This window comes from Mustela putorius, unplaced genomic scaffold, assembly GCF_011764305.1.
Source record: "Mustela putorius furo isolate JIRA1106 unplaced genomic scaffold, ASM1176430v1.1 tig00000551_pilon_pilon_pilon, whole genome shotgun sequence".
In the NCBI taxonomy this organism is placed as follows: domain Eukaryota; kingdom Metazoa; phylum Chordata; class Mammalia; order Carnivora; family Mustelidae; genus Mustela; species Mustela putorius.
The window spans coordinates 11,110,520-11,125,260 of record NW_025421412.1 but is presented as its reverse complement, the minus strand read 5'-3'; the positions used below and the strand labels follow the sequence as shown (position 1 = coordinate 11,125,260).

Below are 14,741 nucleotides of genomic sequence, written 5' to 3'. Positions count from 1 at the left end.
AAGACAAACGAGTTGCCTTTTCATTGAAATCCCCCCGCGATCCTTGAAAACGGAGTTTAAATGTCACCTCCGCCTTTCTAATGGGCACAGGGCTGGAGGCGACCCTTCAAAGCGCCCGGGTGATAAACGACCCTTATTAAATATAGCGGGGACCGCTGGGAAAGTCCCGCGCCCGGGCCAGCACGTGGAAGAGCGCCCCTCGCTGGAGGGCCCCGGAGAGGCCCGGCCTCCCCTGCAGCCCGCGAGGCCCCCCCGTGGCCGGCCGGGACCCGGCTCCGGCTCGGGGTGGGGGGTGGGGGGAGCCCGGGTGAGGGGGGCCAGTTGTAAGACAACTTCTTATCTGCCGCCCCCAACACGCCCGTGCGCCCCCATCCCCAAGAGGCTCGGCGTGAAAGCTCGGTGCGTTTCCCCCTGACTTCTTTTTGTCCGTTGCCGAGTGGCGTCTGCAAGTCTGAGCTGCAAAGTTACTGATTTGCAGGCTGCATGTTAAGGCAGCCCATGTAAGTAATTTCTCCGGGCACCCCAGCAAAGGAGAACAAATCGCTGACAAAGGCGAGCGCTTTCGATTCAGCGGCGTCGTTAAGGCAACCCCGAAGTATTCCTCCTATAATAAGTTCCACTTCAAAGGGTTTCTCATTCAGCGGTGACTGCTTCGCACTTTTATTAAGTCCGGGCTTTTTCACTCGGAGGAATCATCTGTTTGGTTATTTTTCATCGTGTTTATTTTTCACCATTCACACAGTACTTGTATTAAATAAACAAAGAACAATCGCTCTGCAAATAAAAGTACTTAGGTGGGGAGAGAAGGAAGAGGAACTGGAGCCCGGGCGCCCCTGGCTCGGTCCCCGCCTCTGAGCGCACCCACCCCACCCCCACCCGCCCGCTGTCGTCCTCTCCTCGGTCTCCCTCTCCCCTTTCTCGCCGGCTAGGAGGATCCAGGGCAGATCGGAACAACAAGTGGGTGAAAGACCCATGGTATTAGGGGTCGTGCGTCTCCGATTAGACGGGCAGCGTTATATGTAATACAGATATTTCCGACGAGGTGAAAATTGAGCGCGCTAAGTTGGCATGGAAGTACAGGTCACTGCAAACTGTATCTTAATAGAGTGTCTCGAATCGCTGTCGAGCCTCTGCCAGCGAGTCCCCTGGCCCAGCCCATTGCCATAGCAATCCTGACGCTCCTGTGGGTGTACCAGAAAAGCAGTAGTTTGAATTTCAAAGAACATGCCTTTGAACTTCTCCCTGCCTGATTAGGCACTTGTGCCCTGTGTAAATGTGTGTGCCCGGGGAGTGTTTGGGCGTGGGCATGGGGGGGTGCTGTCTGTGAGTTCTCGTTCGCGCAGGGAAAGTGCTGGGCTGGAGACCCCAGTGCAGAGTCACCGTGGGTCTCCGTAGCCATCCCTCCAACTCGGGAGGCTGGGTTTTCCTGGCCTTGTGTCCGTTTTGGTAGATGGTGGGTAGCCTGATGTGAGGGGCTGACAGTATTGGTAAGTGTCTGGATTGTTTGTTTCTCTTGTATTCAGCTTCCTTTCCTCTCTGACTTAGATGATCACTGGAGGAACCAGTTTATCCTCCCCCTCGGCCCCCAGTCCTATTTCCTAACCAAACTGGGCTAAAAAAATAGTGCAGAGGGAACATCTCTCTCCCATTTCATAGGGAAAGAGATGACAGACCGATAGATTAGAAGCTGGTAGGTAGGTAGGCAGAAGGAACCACTATGATCTCAAATAACTTCCCCCAAATGCAAGATTTAGTAAATGACCAGGTTGCAGTACAGACCGGTAGGCTGATAGCTGGGCCTCACTTTCAAGAACTTCGGGCCTCCTCTCCTGTCTGGGGTGCGATCCCTCTTGTGTGGCCATCTCCAAACTCCTTGAAAGAATAGAATTCCCACCCTCAAGCTATTTCTCCGTGATTTAGATTTTTGGAGCAGGAGTTTTACCAAAGAAAATCCTGGATGGGGAAAAGATATATCTCCCCTACAAATAGCCACGTACTGGAAGATTCTCCTAGCCCGGAAAACAAAAGGTAGATGATTTAAAATGTTTGTGAGGGCCACAAGGGCGACGTTTTGCCGAGGAGAGATGAAGTCTTTGATGATAGCCAACGTAGTGTCAATAGTGGCTTTCTTTGAGACATATTCAGATGGGAACGTCTTGCTTGCCAATTGCCATAGAAATCTTAACACACCATGAAGATTGTCCAAGCGCCAAGCCTTCCGTTCTGGACTAAATTACTTTGAAGTGGCGCGGGACGGGCAGTGGTCAATTTTAACTCTATAGACTGGACAGAGAACTCTGGGAGTGGGAGATTGTGCGTTTTAAAGCAGAAAATAAGAAGGGGAAACTTGTTTTATACACTCTATACAAGGTTCTGCTCATTGTCAGATATCTTTTATCTTTTATATTTCCCATGAATGATTCATGTCTTGGTGGCTTTGTGTCACCCCTTTCACGAGAAACTTCATTAGAGAGCTATAAGTTTTCCCATTGATTGGGGCCCTTAGCCAGGAGTGTTTTTCACTTCGTGCACTGGTTATCGTCATCTGGCTTAAAACAACTCATTGCAACGTGTTTCACCTTCACTACATCGGGCAAAGCTGACTTTCAAAAACCACCATAACCTTATGGAGAACTGCTTATGGACGTGACTACCAATTGTTCTTTTCTTTTTTAAAACTAGGTGCCTTTTATCAGTTTTGTACCAGCTAAGTGGAAAAAAAAAAACCAAGCCCACAATCAAATCAGCCCTGTTCGTGTGGATATGTGGATAGCCAATTACAGGAGTTCAAGCCACTGGGATATTTTGTGGCCATGAGTCTAATTTCTAGCTACCACCTGCCTCAAAATGCTGAGCTAGGCTTCCCAGATCAGCTCCACTTGCAAATAAACCTGTCGAACTGGAAGCCGCCCCCCCCAACCCCCGCCCCCCATTACCTGATGGTGAGAGGCATTTGATGCCCACCATTCATACAGCCTGTTAAACTCCACACCTATCCCAGCTCCTGAGTTTACCTTCTTTGTGTCTGGAAGCCTCTCCCTGTCCCTGCCTCTTTTCTTCATTCTTTTTACCTTTTTACTTCTGAGGCTAGACACCAAAGAAATGCTCAGATTCACTTCCCAGGTTTTCAGTGATTAGGATCACTCAGGATATTATTAACCAATGAGTGCAGTAACCCCTAAGATTTATGCTGGTGTTACATGCAACTTACTCGGCTTAGTCTTCATAAATACACTGCATTTTCTAGATTAGATTGTAAAGTAAACCAAGCTATAAAAATGTTATCGAGCTCAGGAGAACCCACTGTCCTCTGGTTAGCAACCTGTTCTGTTTGTACGAGAATAGCAGAAGCACGCCATTAGGTAGAACATAAACCAGACATAGGAAGAATACCTTTATTAAATTTTTAACTTCATAATCATTCTTGCTTTCTTTCTAGTGGAGGTACACATTTTTAAGTTTTCATTTTCGGTGTATTGGGAACCAATAAATCTGTGGCAGAGCGACCCTAGGCATGGCAAAATACATAAAATACATATTCCTTTGTTTCATAATAAATAAACCTGTAGCATAATAAAGAATAGTGCAAACTACCATTGAAAAAGTTGTATAAATAAAACAACTCATTATAAATCAGGAATATTTTGTTCTAATAAGTTTACGATACATAAATTATCCCCCCGAAGTCCATATCTACTTTGTCTATTTGAAAGAGCTCTGAAAGTGGGTATATGAAAAGCAAATAAACTTTAAAAATGTAGAATTATTTTATATTCAAGTTTTATGGTCTTTTTCTTTATAAAGGAGGGTCTGCATGTTTCATAGTCACTGTAACAATCTGAAGACAACATTGAAAGGCTTTCAAAGTGACAGCACCATGCACTGTACTAGTAATATAATATATCTATAAACTATATATAATCTCGTCAACACAATGCAAAAAAGACATGCAGGAAGAGTCCTGGTTTTCACATTACGTTGTTCATTCAAGTAAGCTTAAAAATATATTTCCCCATTTTCTTTCCTTTTTTCTTCTTTTTTTTTTCCTTAAATAAACCGTGGGTCATAAACGACAATCTTTCACCAAAATGTATAATAGAATTCTTTGGTGTGCTTTGAACTCTTCCAGGAAAAAAACAAAGGATGATGTCTGAAAATAAATTAATTCAACTGTACAAATAATAGTGTTCACACACGTTATTAACAATGACAAGACTGCATCAACCACTCACAGCACACAAAACAAATTTCTACAAACCCTGGGGAGGGGGTGTCTTCAGGGTCTCTGAGGATAAATTAGTGCTCTTTAGTATAGTTGTATGATGTTTATGATGGGCTAGATTTTGCACGAGATGTGTTGCACGGACTGCAAATAAATTGACTAAGAGTTATTGTCCTAGGTCCTTGACCTTTTTTATCCTTGCTTGACAGCTCTGGCAAAGGTCACACATTCATCAGTGTTTGGTGGTAACTATAAACCTTTTAAAAAATTTTAATATGTACAGCAACTCCCTCCCCTCTTTTAATGTAAATCGTACACTTCACACACTGTCGTTTTCAACTGGGATCCAGTTCCGTGCGCTCGGTGCTCAGGTGGAGGGAAAAAAATGCACAAAAATGCAGTTTCGGGCATTGAAAAATAAATACTTTTTAAAAGGTTGATACAACAGTATAAAAGAGGGCTTGGCCTGTTTTAAAAACATCAGCTTTCCCTAAAATAGGCATGTTGCCGACATCACACCTCCTTAGACTTATTTGCCTGTTAATTTTGGCAATCCCAAACACTTAACCAAGACTTATTTTTTTATTACATGAGAAGTTTGGACCCAATCAAGAGGCAGCATCTGAGATTTCAGATTAAAAAAAAAAAGAAAAAAAAAACCCACAGAGAAAAAGGAGAGCACTTGAATTTCTTCTATTTCACAAAAAATCACAGTTGCACAGTTGTCTACTGCAGCAGCGCTTCTCTCCACTTTTGCTGGAACAATCACAGTAGCACAGTCAATGGAGACATGTTAAGTCTGCTGCATCTTTTTCTCTTTCCGTCACACAGGCAGGGTACTGGGGAAACAATCCTGTATAAAAATAGTGCGTTAAGAGGAGATCGTAAGAAAAGAGTGGGAATTTCAAATGACAACTATTCGAACTTAAAGGGTTTTTACAAATAGTTTTGGACACAGGTACAGTCTGAGATCTGTTGGTGATGCAGCAAGTGTGTGGCTTACAATCAAGAGGCCTTTTTAGACTTAGGGCCCAAGGAGGAGGCAGAGAGGCTCCAAAGCAGCCCAGGTTGTGGTGGTAAAGGCATTCTCGAGGCACTGCGGGAAATGCGGAGGGCCTTGTTGCTCTGTGCAGTTCTGACTTCATGCTTTTTCTCACTCCTTCCAAAGTCTACGGATATTGCATTGGCAGTGTGGATCTCGATTAACCCTTGGGACATCTTGCTCCTAGCCCTGTCCCCCTGCAACGTACAAGTCCGGTTCGATTGTTTTTTTTTTTATTTGTTTGTTTTCTAAGAAGAAGAAAGAAAAAGCCCAAATATCTTAATTAAATTAATTAAATGTACAAACACCATAGGGTTTCAAACGGAATAAATAGGGCTAATTAGACCCGGTGGCAAGTCTGAGTCAAGGGTTTGTCTCAGGCTCGGCATTGTCTCAGGTTAGGATACGGTCCAAGGACTCCCACTTATGACTTATTATTATTATCACGAGTAAATTCTAACGTATGGTCCGCGCAGCCTCAGAGTTCCCATACATCTCCTCGTCTTCAGACTCCGAGGTGCTTCCATTGCTGGAAGGTGTATGAAGGTGACTGGGGGCTCCGCTGGCCTGGCAAACATACCACTCATTGAGGTTGGTCACCTGAGGGGACAGAGTGCTAGAGCGACTCCGGGTTGTGTCCAGCACAGGGGACAAGGGGGCACCCACTGGAGTCCCCACTGAGGAGTAACCAAGGGCTCCTGGAGAAGGCGGGGGGGACTTGCAGTGAATCTTCATGTGTTTCCTCAGAGAGCTGGGGTGAGTGTAGGACTTGTCACAGCCCCGGATCTTGCAGTAGTAGGGCTTGTCGCTGGTGTGGACGTGGGAATGTTTCTTGCGATCGCTGCTGTTGGCAAACTTCCTGTCACAGCCATCAAATTCACATTTGAAAGGCTTTTCCCCTGCAACAAAACATAGGGAAGGTCAACAGTTGCTTTTCAGAGACCCCTCACTTGAGAGAGAAATCTTGGAGCGGAAATCTGGAGGCATTTTCCCATTCTCTTGAAGGCCAACTCCCCAGCCTGGTTTCCATTCCTAATCCCTATGTTCCAGAAGGCAGCAGGGTAGGGATCCTTCAGGGATGGGCCTGGAGGCTCTCCCTGGACCTGGGCTTGTGAGAGGCTGGATGTCAATCCCCGCAGCACCACAGGGTTGGGGGTCGGGAGTAGGGGGGTGGGCACTGGAGGGGGTAAGGGTAACATGGGTACAGCGAAGTCTAGGAGGCAACATGGAAACCAACCAGGACCCCAGTACCCAGGTTCTCACTGCCCTCAGGGTCTGTTCCTGCAAAAATACAAGCAGATCCCCTGTCAAGATAAATGCTGATAAAATGATTCTTCCAAAAGCCACAGCTTGGGGAAAGAATACAAGAAAAAGAGAAGGAAAGTAAGCAAGTCCACTAAATTAAAAGTGAAGTGAGGGGGGGTGCCATAAAATTATAATAATGGCATTTTGTTTCAGAGCGGCCCCAGGGTTCCCCTGATGGGAAAAGAAATGAAATAAAAAAGCCAAATCCCGTTCTCTTCAGAAACAAAGGCACCTGTGAAACACACAATCCCATCGCTTGATTTTTTGGAAGCCTGGCTGCGTGGAGACTAGGCCCACCGCCTCGCCTCGCCTCTTCATTCTACCACCACCGTCCCTCCCAGCTGGCAGGGCAATTAAGAGCCTGAGGAAGGGGATCTCAGCAAACATTAGCAAGGCCCTCAAGGCCCCACCAGAACCAAGCCCACACCTGACGTTCCAGGGAAACAGATGCTGACAGCTTCCTACCTTACTGAACAGTCAGAAAAGGGACTATTTACCAGTCTTTGGCCCATGGCCCCTTGAAACTGCTCTAACCACCTCAGGGACGCCATGCCTTTAAGCACAAGGCCCCTAGTGCAGGAAGTGGAAATCCTCAATAAGACAATGCTTAATGGAAACCCAGCCATATATGCAGGCATTCAAGAGCAAGAAAGGAAGATAGTGAACAGTACGGATTTTCCCGCTCACCTAAGCATCTACGAACTTGATGGACTCGAGTCAAGACTGACCAAGCCATCTCAGACACATTATTGTTCAATAACACTTCAATAATATTGTTTGTTCAATAATATTTACATGATTTTAAAAATAAAGTTGAATTTCTCTACGTTCTAGCAGCTATTCTGCTGGTTCACGAGGTCCGGCTTTTTCCTTAGTTTGGGATAATATATATATATTTTTAAAAAAACAAACAACTATTAAAAGCTGAATGTATATAAATTTTTGTGAATTTTCTTATACAAATATTTTAGTGCGGTGTGGTTTTCGTTTTCGTTTTGTTTTGTTTTAATTTCAGCAATGCTAACTGCTTTGATGCCAGAGCATATTATTAATAGGACTGGAAGTATTCATATGGCTGGAATATAACTTATCCCACCTGGAAATACTGTCTAAACATGAAATTAGGTTATTATTTAAACATACGGGTGGCATGGATCTACAGGGGAAAAACACAACGTAACACAATCATCCCAACCTTCTCAGCAGATGACCTGCAATGCCAACAAAAAAATGTTAAATCACTTTTTATCAAAACATGTTATCTGTCCTGATTTCTGTGTTCTACTTTTAAAAACTGAAGATAATATTAACTTAAAGGGGCATCATTTACAAAATTATAATCGGCCTTTCTTCAATACGTAGGCCTAAGCGGCTTTACTCATCCTTTGGAAACGGGCAGTGTCGTCTGGAGTTCTCCCGCTTCGGTGCTCCCTGCGTGTCCCGGGTCGGGAAGAGAGCGCACCGCTTCGCCACCGGCCGCCTCGCACTGCCCACGACACAGAGAAGCAATTAGGCCCGGCGAAGGGAGATGTGGGATGAGGGGCGGGGGAGTGGGAAAGGAGGGATGAAGGAGGTAGAGGAAGAAAGCAGGGGAGGGTAGTAAAGGTGATAGGACCGCCTGTCTTCCAGGCGGCCTAAGAGGGGCACTGAGCAAATTCTAGCTAACTGGGGAGGGCGAGAGACCCCAGTGTTTACATTTCAGATTCTGACCGAGGGGTCAATCAGAATTTAACCACTTGCAGAATTCGAGAGAGTAAGGGCCGTGCATGAGCTCCTCTCCTGCCTACCCGTTCCCTGTCCCGGAGGGAACTCGAGTCCGGCCCGATGGAAGGTTATAAACCGAGCTGGGGGCACGTGGGTCAGGAAATGGGCCTTCGGGAGCGGCCGGGGAATCACTCCCTTTGCTTCGTTTGTTCCGGGATCCGGGACAACCCCCAAACGCGAGAGCGCCGCGGTAGGGATGGGGGGTCCCCCGATGGTCCCCCTGCCGCACACAAGGCGCCTGGGCGAGGCGGCCCGTGGACCCGACGCTGGCATCGCTCCCCGCGGCCCGGGCGAGAACCGCAACCCTGCGCACGCCGCGGAACCAGAAGGCAGCTCGGGCCTGGGCCCCCCAGCACCCGGGATCTCCGCCCCGCCGTGCGCGCGCCCCTTTCCCCGGGGGCCGCGGTCCGAGGGAGCGGGGAGCCGGGCACCCCCCAGTTCCTTGCTCCACGCGTGCGGAAACGGCCCCCGCTCCGGCCGCAGCCGACGAAAGCCCCCCCCCCCGACCCCGCCTCTCTCCGAGGCCTGCAAAGGCGGGAAGGGCCCCGAGACGCAGGCCGCAGGCTCTGCTCTCGGGGGCCCACTGGGGCCGGGGCTGAGGGCAGCTCCACCTCCTGCGCCCCGCGTGCCCCCTTTAGGGTCCTGGAACCCTGTCCCGGCGGCAAGGGCTGGGCGTAGGGGCAAACCGCTAAGAGGGTTAGGGACCTTTTACAAAAGCCTCTAGGGAAGTTTTTCCTTTTGGAAAACTCCTTAGGGCGGACCGATCCCGATTCGAAAAATGGGAATGGGTCGTAGACTTCCTGGGAAGACTTACTCCGGCCCCTCGTCGGTCCACGTGAGGCCTGCCAGGTGCTGGCAGACAGGAGCCCGGCCCCGGCCCCGGGCCACCCCGACCCGGCTCCCCCCGCAGATCCGCCTGGCGCCCCGGATGCCCTCGGCCCCGGCCGCCAGCCGGGCGCTGGGCCCACGCACGGCGGCTGCTTCCTCGCCGCCCAGCGCCGATAAATCAGCTAAGTAATTACTGAACGTAAACTCCAGTTACTTAAGTGTCCTCCGAGGGGTAATATCGTCTGTCCCTATAAATCCCGACCGCTCGCGCTCATCAGCGCTTCCGCCCAACGCGCTCGTGCGTTCGACGGGGACACACGACCCACAGGAAACACCCACCCGCCCCGCCGCAGCCGCCTTCACGGGGTGGGGGTGGGGGTGGGGGCAGGACTGGGGCTTGGATGCGAGGGGTCGCCACAGCGCCGGGGGTTTGCCCCCAAGTTCCTCCGCGGGGCCAATGCCCGCAAGAGACTAGCTCTCACCCTGTCCTCCTCCAACTAGAACCTTTTCTGGAAGGACAGAGAGAATTTCTCCAGCACCTTCTAGGGCACGTGTGAGTGTGTGACAGAGCTGTGTGATGCTGCGAGTGTAAGCATGGGTGTATGCGAAGGCGTGTAACTGAGAAAGTGCGTGAGGGTGTACGTGGAGGAGTGTGCCAGCATGTGGGTGTCCACGAGGCAGAGGTGGGTGGTATGAGACACGGGTGTGTGAAGTGGTTTGGGGGCGGTGTGGGGTGTGTGACTGTGGGGGGGGGAGGTGGGGGGGCAGGGGCGCATTCCTTTGGCCTTGTGCACCACGCCCCGGAGGGACGGGACCCCTCCCCTCCTGTTAGAGCCGCCTAGAGCTAGGCCTAGAGGCCTCAGTACTGGAGTAAATCCCACGTGCCCCCTCGCACGCCCGCTCTCCGGAGCACGGCGACCGCAAGGGGTCCGCCACCGAGTCGGGAGGCGGGAAGAGCTACCGGGGCGGCTCCGGCCCCCCTGCCCCATCGCCCTCCCCAGGTTCCCGGGGCCGGGCGAATAGGGGCTGCCGACCGTCCTGGGCGCCTTCCTGCTCCGACTGCTGCTGCTTCCGATCCGGGGCGGCGGCGGCGGCGGCTGGAGCGCGTTGCCGGTCCCGGCCGAGGGGCTGCGGACGCGCTGGAGACTCCACCGTGTGGGAACCCAGCGTGGGGCCTGTGTGTGCTATCGAATTACTTATTCGTAGAAAAAAAGGGGGGGGAGAGAAAAAAAAGAAGTCACATGTCCGGGTTATACGTATGCGAAGAGAAGCAGCAGAAGGAGGGAAAATGAAGGCGAGCAGGAGGAGGAGGAGGAAGAGAAGCAGCGGCGGAAGCGGCGGCGGCACGGGAGGCGGCGGCGGCGGCGACGCGGCCGGGGACGGACACCCACCTGTATGAGTGCGCTTGTGGATCTTGAGGTTCTCGGAGCGCGCGAAGACCTTGCCGCAGCCCGGGAACGGGCAGGGAAAGGGCTTCTCGCCCGTGTGCACGCGGATGTGGTTGATGAGCTTGTATTTGGCCTTGAAGGGCTTGCCCTCGCGCGGACATTCCTCCCAGAAGCAGACGTGGTTGCTTTGCTCGGGGCCGCCCACGTGCTCCACCGTGACGTGGTTCACCAGCTCGTGCATGGTGCCGAAAGTTTTGGAGCAGGGCTTGGCGCCGCCGGCCGGGGGCGGTGGTGGCGGCGGCGGCGGCCCGGCCAGCTCGTCGGGGTCGATCCACTTGCAGATGAGCTCCTGCTTGATTGGCTGCCGCATGTAGCGCAGGAAGGCCCCGGCCGCCCCTGGGAGGTGGGGGTGGTGCTGGTGCGGGTGCTGCGCGGGCGCCGGCGCCGGCGGCGGAGGCGGCGGCGGCGGCGGCGGGGGCGGCGCGTGGTGCTGCAGGTGGGGTCCGGGCCCGGCCGCCGCGGCCGCTGCCGCTGCTGCCAGGTTCAGGTTTAAGTTCACCGCTCCGTAGCCGTGCAGGGCGGCGGCCGCAGCCGCCGCCACCGCCCCGTAGTGCGCGTCCCCGGAGCGCGGCGCGAAGGGCGGCTCGGTGCGGCCGTACAGCTCCGCCGCGGCGGCTGCTGCGGCCGCCGCCAGCCCCAGGCGCATCTGGCCGTTGAGCGGGTGCGTGTGGCCGCCGGGGGCTCCCGGAGCGTCGTGCAGCGCAGGAAAGAGCGCCGGGCCCCCGCCGCCGCTGCCGTCCGGGCCCGCGTAGGTGCCGCTGGCGGAGATGAACATGCCGGCCGAGTGGGGAGGCGGGGCCGAGTGCTGGGGGGAGCCGGTGCCAGACCGCTGCTCCCCTCCAAGCGGGACCCCGTGCATGGCCGCCGCGGGGGCCGTGGCGGAAAGGTCCCTCCGGAGGACGAAGTCCCTGCTGTGGCCTTTGCCGCTGCTGCCGCCGCCGCCACTGTCGGTGGTGGTGTAGCCCGAGAGGGCAGGAGGAGGGGGAGGGGGAGGAGGAGGGGGTGAAGGGGAGGGAGGAAGAGGAGGGGCTGGGGGCGGGGGCGCGGAGGGCTGCGCGCGGCTGCTGCCCCCGCCACCCGGGTAGGTGCGGACGCCGGGGTGCGCGACCGAGAGTGCGGCGCGGGCGGCGGCCGCCGGCGCCTCGGGCTGTGCCGGGAGCGCCTGGGAGGGAGGGCTGAGGCCGAGCGCGCTCGCCTGAGCCATGTGCTCGGGTCCGAGCGGAGTGATGGCCACGCCGGGGTCAGCGCTCAGGTCCCGAGGGCGGAGGTGCGTGGCTGTGGCGCGGAGGTGGGAGTGGGCGGGCGGGCTGGACAGCGCCGGGAAGCCTGTCATATTCTGAAGCGGCCTGGCCTGAGCCGTTGCCAAATCCGCTAATCTCAGCGCTGGCGGGTTCCTCTTGCTCAAGGGGGGCTCCATCAGAACCGCACAATCAGACCCATAGACCCTCACTGGGGGGACTTTTTTTTTCCCTCTGCCCACCTTCAAAAACATGTATATATTAGGCTCTCTTTAACTTCTTTGTCCTGGCCTCCTAACTCTGCTTATTCCTGTTCCCACTCTGTCCTCCAGCGATTGGCAGAGCGAACACCACATTTGAGCTGCACAGTGGGACCGAGATTTTGGAAATGGCACGGGTGGGATTGGAGGGAACAGCGTGATTGGCAGCAGCCCCGGCTGCCGGATTGGCTCCCATTCAGGCCTCGGGCCCAGCAGGGATCCGCCCCCGTGCTCGCAACCGCCTTCGCTTTCTCTAGGCGCCCCCTCCTCCCCTGAAGCCCTGCGTCCCCGCCTTCCAGGGGATGCCCAAGTTGCACTTGGAGAAAGTTTGCGCTGGGCCTGCGCGCGCAGCGCCCCGCGTTCCCATGACGTGCCTTTCGGAGAGCGTGCGCCGGCACGCGGCCGAAGGGTGCGGCGTGGGTAAGGGCTGGGGACCCCCCCCACCCCGGGACAAAAGGCGGGAGGAGGAGAACCCCCAACTTCAAAAACCCCCGCCTCACCGCACGCAGCGTCTCCTCCAGCGTGCAAACACTTTCCACCTCCTCCGTTGGAGGAGCCCTGGGCTGCTCTCTGGAGGAGGAAGGTGAACAGAGTGTACCTGTCGTCGTACTTGTAGAGGGGATGCTAGAAACTTCTTATCTGGGAAGGACACCCACTCTACCGAGCGCTCCCGTAGGGCGCAGCGACAGGCGACGAGATGAGGAAGGATATTAAAGTCCTATTGGTTGCAAAACTATTTAAGTGATTTGGCTCCGCGAGACTCCAGGTGAAGTCAAAATAAATCTTTCCCGAAAAGGAACCGTTTTACCTCGACTTTTTAGCTCATGCAGCCCTTTTCAGCGTGGTTCAAAGGAGTTGGCTCGAAGTGTAATCTCACTGCTCGTCGGTTCTAGATCTGCCACTTCCAATTAGATCTACGGGGATGGGGGTGGGAGACCATCGGGCAGCGGTTCTAACTTTTGCCTCTCTGAGATACAGTGGCAGAGCAGGCCAAACGGCATCTCTCCAGAGGGAAGCAGCTAAGTAAACAATGTCCTTTACGCAGAATTTCTTTCCGGCCCAGAAAGCACTCCATATGTGTGCCTCAGTTTCATTGAAAGGACCACAAATTGAAATTGATACAGTAAAATGAATATTTTAAAATCAAGCAACACCTTTGCTATTTATTCAGCAATAGACTAACCCTAATAGAGTAGGCGAGTTGTCTTATTGGGAAAAATATATAAACTGGCTTTAAAAAAAAAAAAAAAAAGGCAAGCCCCATCTTTTCCAAAGGATTTGTTATCACACCTCTTTAAAAAGAGAAATAGGTTCCTGCATCACTTTGCAGGGGGAGGGTGGAGAAATATGGCACCTCCAAACTTTAGGGTTGTTGCTGCCCAAAAGTGTCACTTCAGTTCTTGAAAAAAAAAAAAAAAGCATCTTAAAATTTTGTGATGTTCCAAGATGTTCAAACATTACAGTCAGGGGTTTTAATTTTTATTGTGTTGCCCTGCATAAAATTATTTGTAAAAAAGTGATAATGACTAAAACGTGATTTTCCCCCCTGCTTTGGGGATACAAAAAAACAAGTTACCAGCTTAATTCGTTTGCAGTCCAAGTAAAAATAGACTGCATAAAGCCGTCATCTTTATGTTCCTGGGAAATGGTCCTGGGAAGTGGTAAGAAATATTTTCAAAAGAACTGATTTGATAGCCCCACTTGTATCGGTCTGAGCAATGTTCAACAGGGAACTTCCCTGTGAGCCTTGGGAGTGTCATTCCTCTTATAAAACCGACAAGCAAACAAAGAAAATACTACAATCAAATTTCAAATAGGTTTTTTTCTCTAAGGCTCCATGAAGCTCAAATACGGGCAAATAAGAAAAGCGTGAGTGCAAACACAACGGAAAAAAAATTAATAAACAACAGCGACAAAATCCGCATCTGTATTTGGAGAGGATGAGTCCTTTTACAATTTTCCTCTCAAAGATTTAAAATGTCTCAAGCCAACCAGGCAAAAGTAGCAAGGGCTGCCTTCTCTATGGATGGTTTCTGGGAAAGCATCATATCTGGATTTGTCACCAGTGTCTTCATCCTCTCTTAAGAACATTTCAAAGGAGTTTCCCCTTATTTGAATTCCTTGGCAACCATCATCACTACTTCCATAACAGCTTTGCATTCAATCCTGCAGGTTATAAGTAAAAAACAAACTAAATAATGAACGAATAAATAAAGAAGAAAATAAATATAACCCGCCTTTTAATATGGGTTGTTGAGCATTTTTATTGTGCAATAAAATGGGTACCTCCACCCCCTTCAAAATAGCTTTTCCTCAAAATTATAACTGCTTTGTTTTATTGAATTGCTGAAATTTAATGGTTTAATGGGTGAAGGCATGAAGGAAAAGGCTGGCTGTAAAAATGTGAATAATGGTGCAGCAGAGCCGTGCGGAATCTGGAACCCGCCTCCTTGTACAACTCTTGTTAAACACAGTGTGATATGTATCTGTCATCGATTTAATATGTCTTAATTCAAATACAGCTCCCGGATCAATTTCTTTTTATGGAAGCCTTAAAAAAAGAAAAGACTTTCTTAGGAAATCATAGAGATTTGGGTGGCGATTGGAAAGAGGGAGATTTACAAAGTGAGTTTA

At 51.5% G+C, this 14,741-nt stretch overlaps 1 protein-coding gene across 2 annotated transcripts; it reads right to left on the bottom strand.

Annotated features, from left to right (window-relative positions):
- Positions 1–3,365: 3,365 nt before the first annotated feature.
- Positions 3,366–12,224, bottom strand: ZIC5 (Zic family member 5). Of its 2 annotated transcripts, none has more exons than XM_045081363.1 (2): positions 10,553–12,211; positions 3,366–6,163 (listed from the first exon to the last, which is right to left on the bottom strand). In XM_045081363.1, the coding sequence occupies exons 1-2, from the start codon at positions 12,099–12,101 to the stop codon at positions 5,721–5,723; spliced, it is 1,992 nt and encodes a 663-aa protein (XP_044937298.1). In that variant the 5' UTR covers positions 12,102–12,211; the 3' UTR covers positions 3,366–5,720. The 2 variants fall into 2 exon arrangements, with proteins under 2 accessions (XP_044937298.1, XP_044937299.1); XM_045081364.1 differs by lacking the exon at positions 3,366–6,163 and adding an exon at positions 10,214–10,356 and having other exon boundaries at positions 10,553–12,224.
- Positions 12,225–14,741: the final 2,517 nt, after the last annotated feature.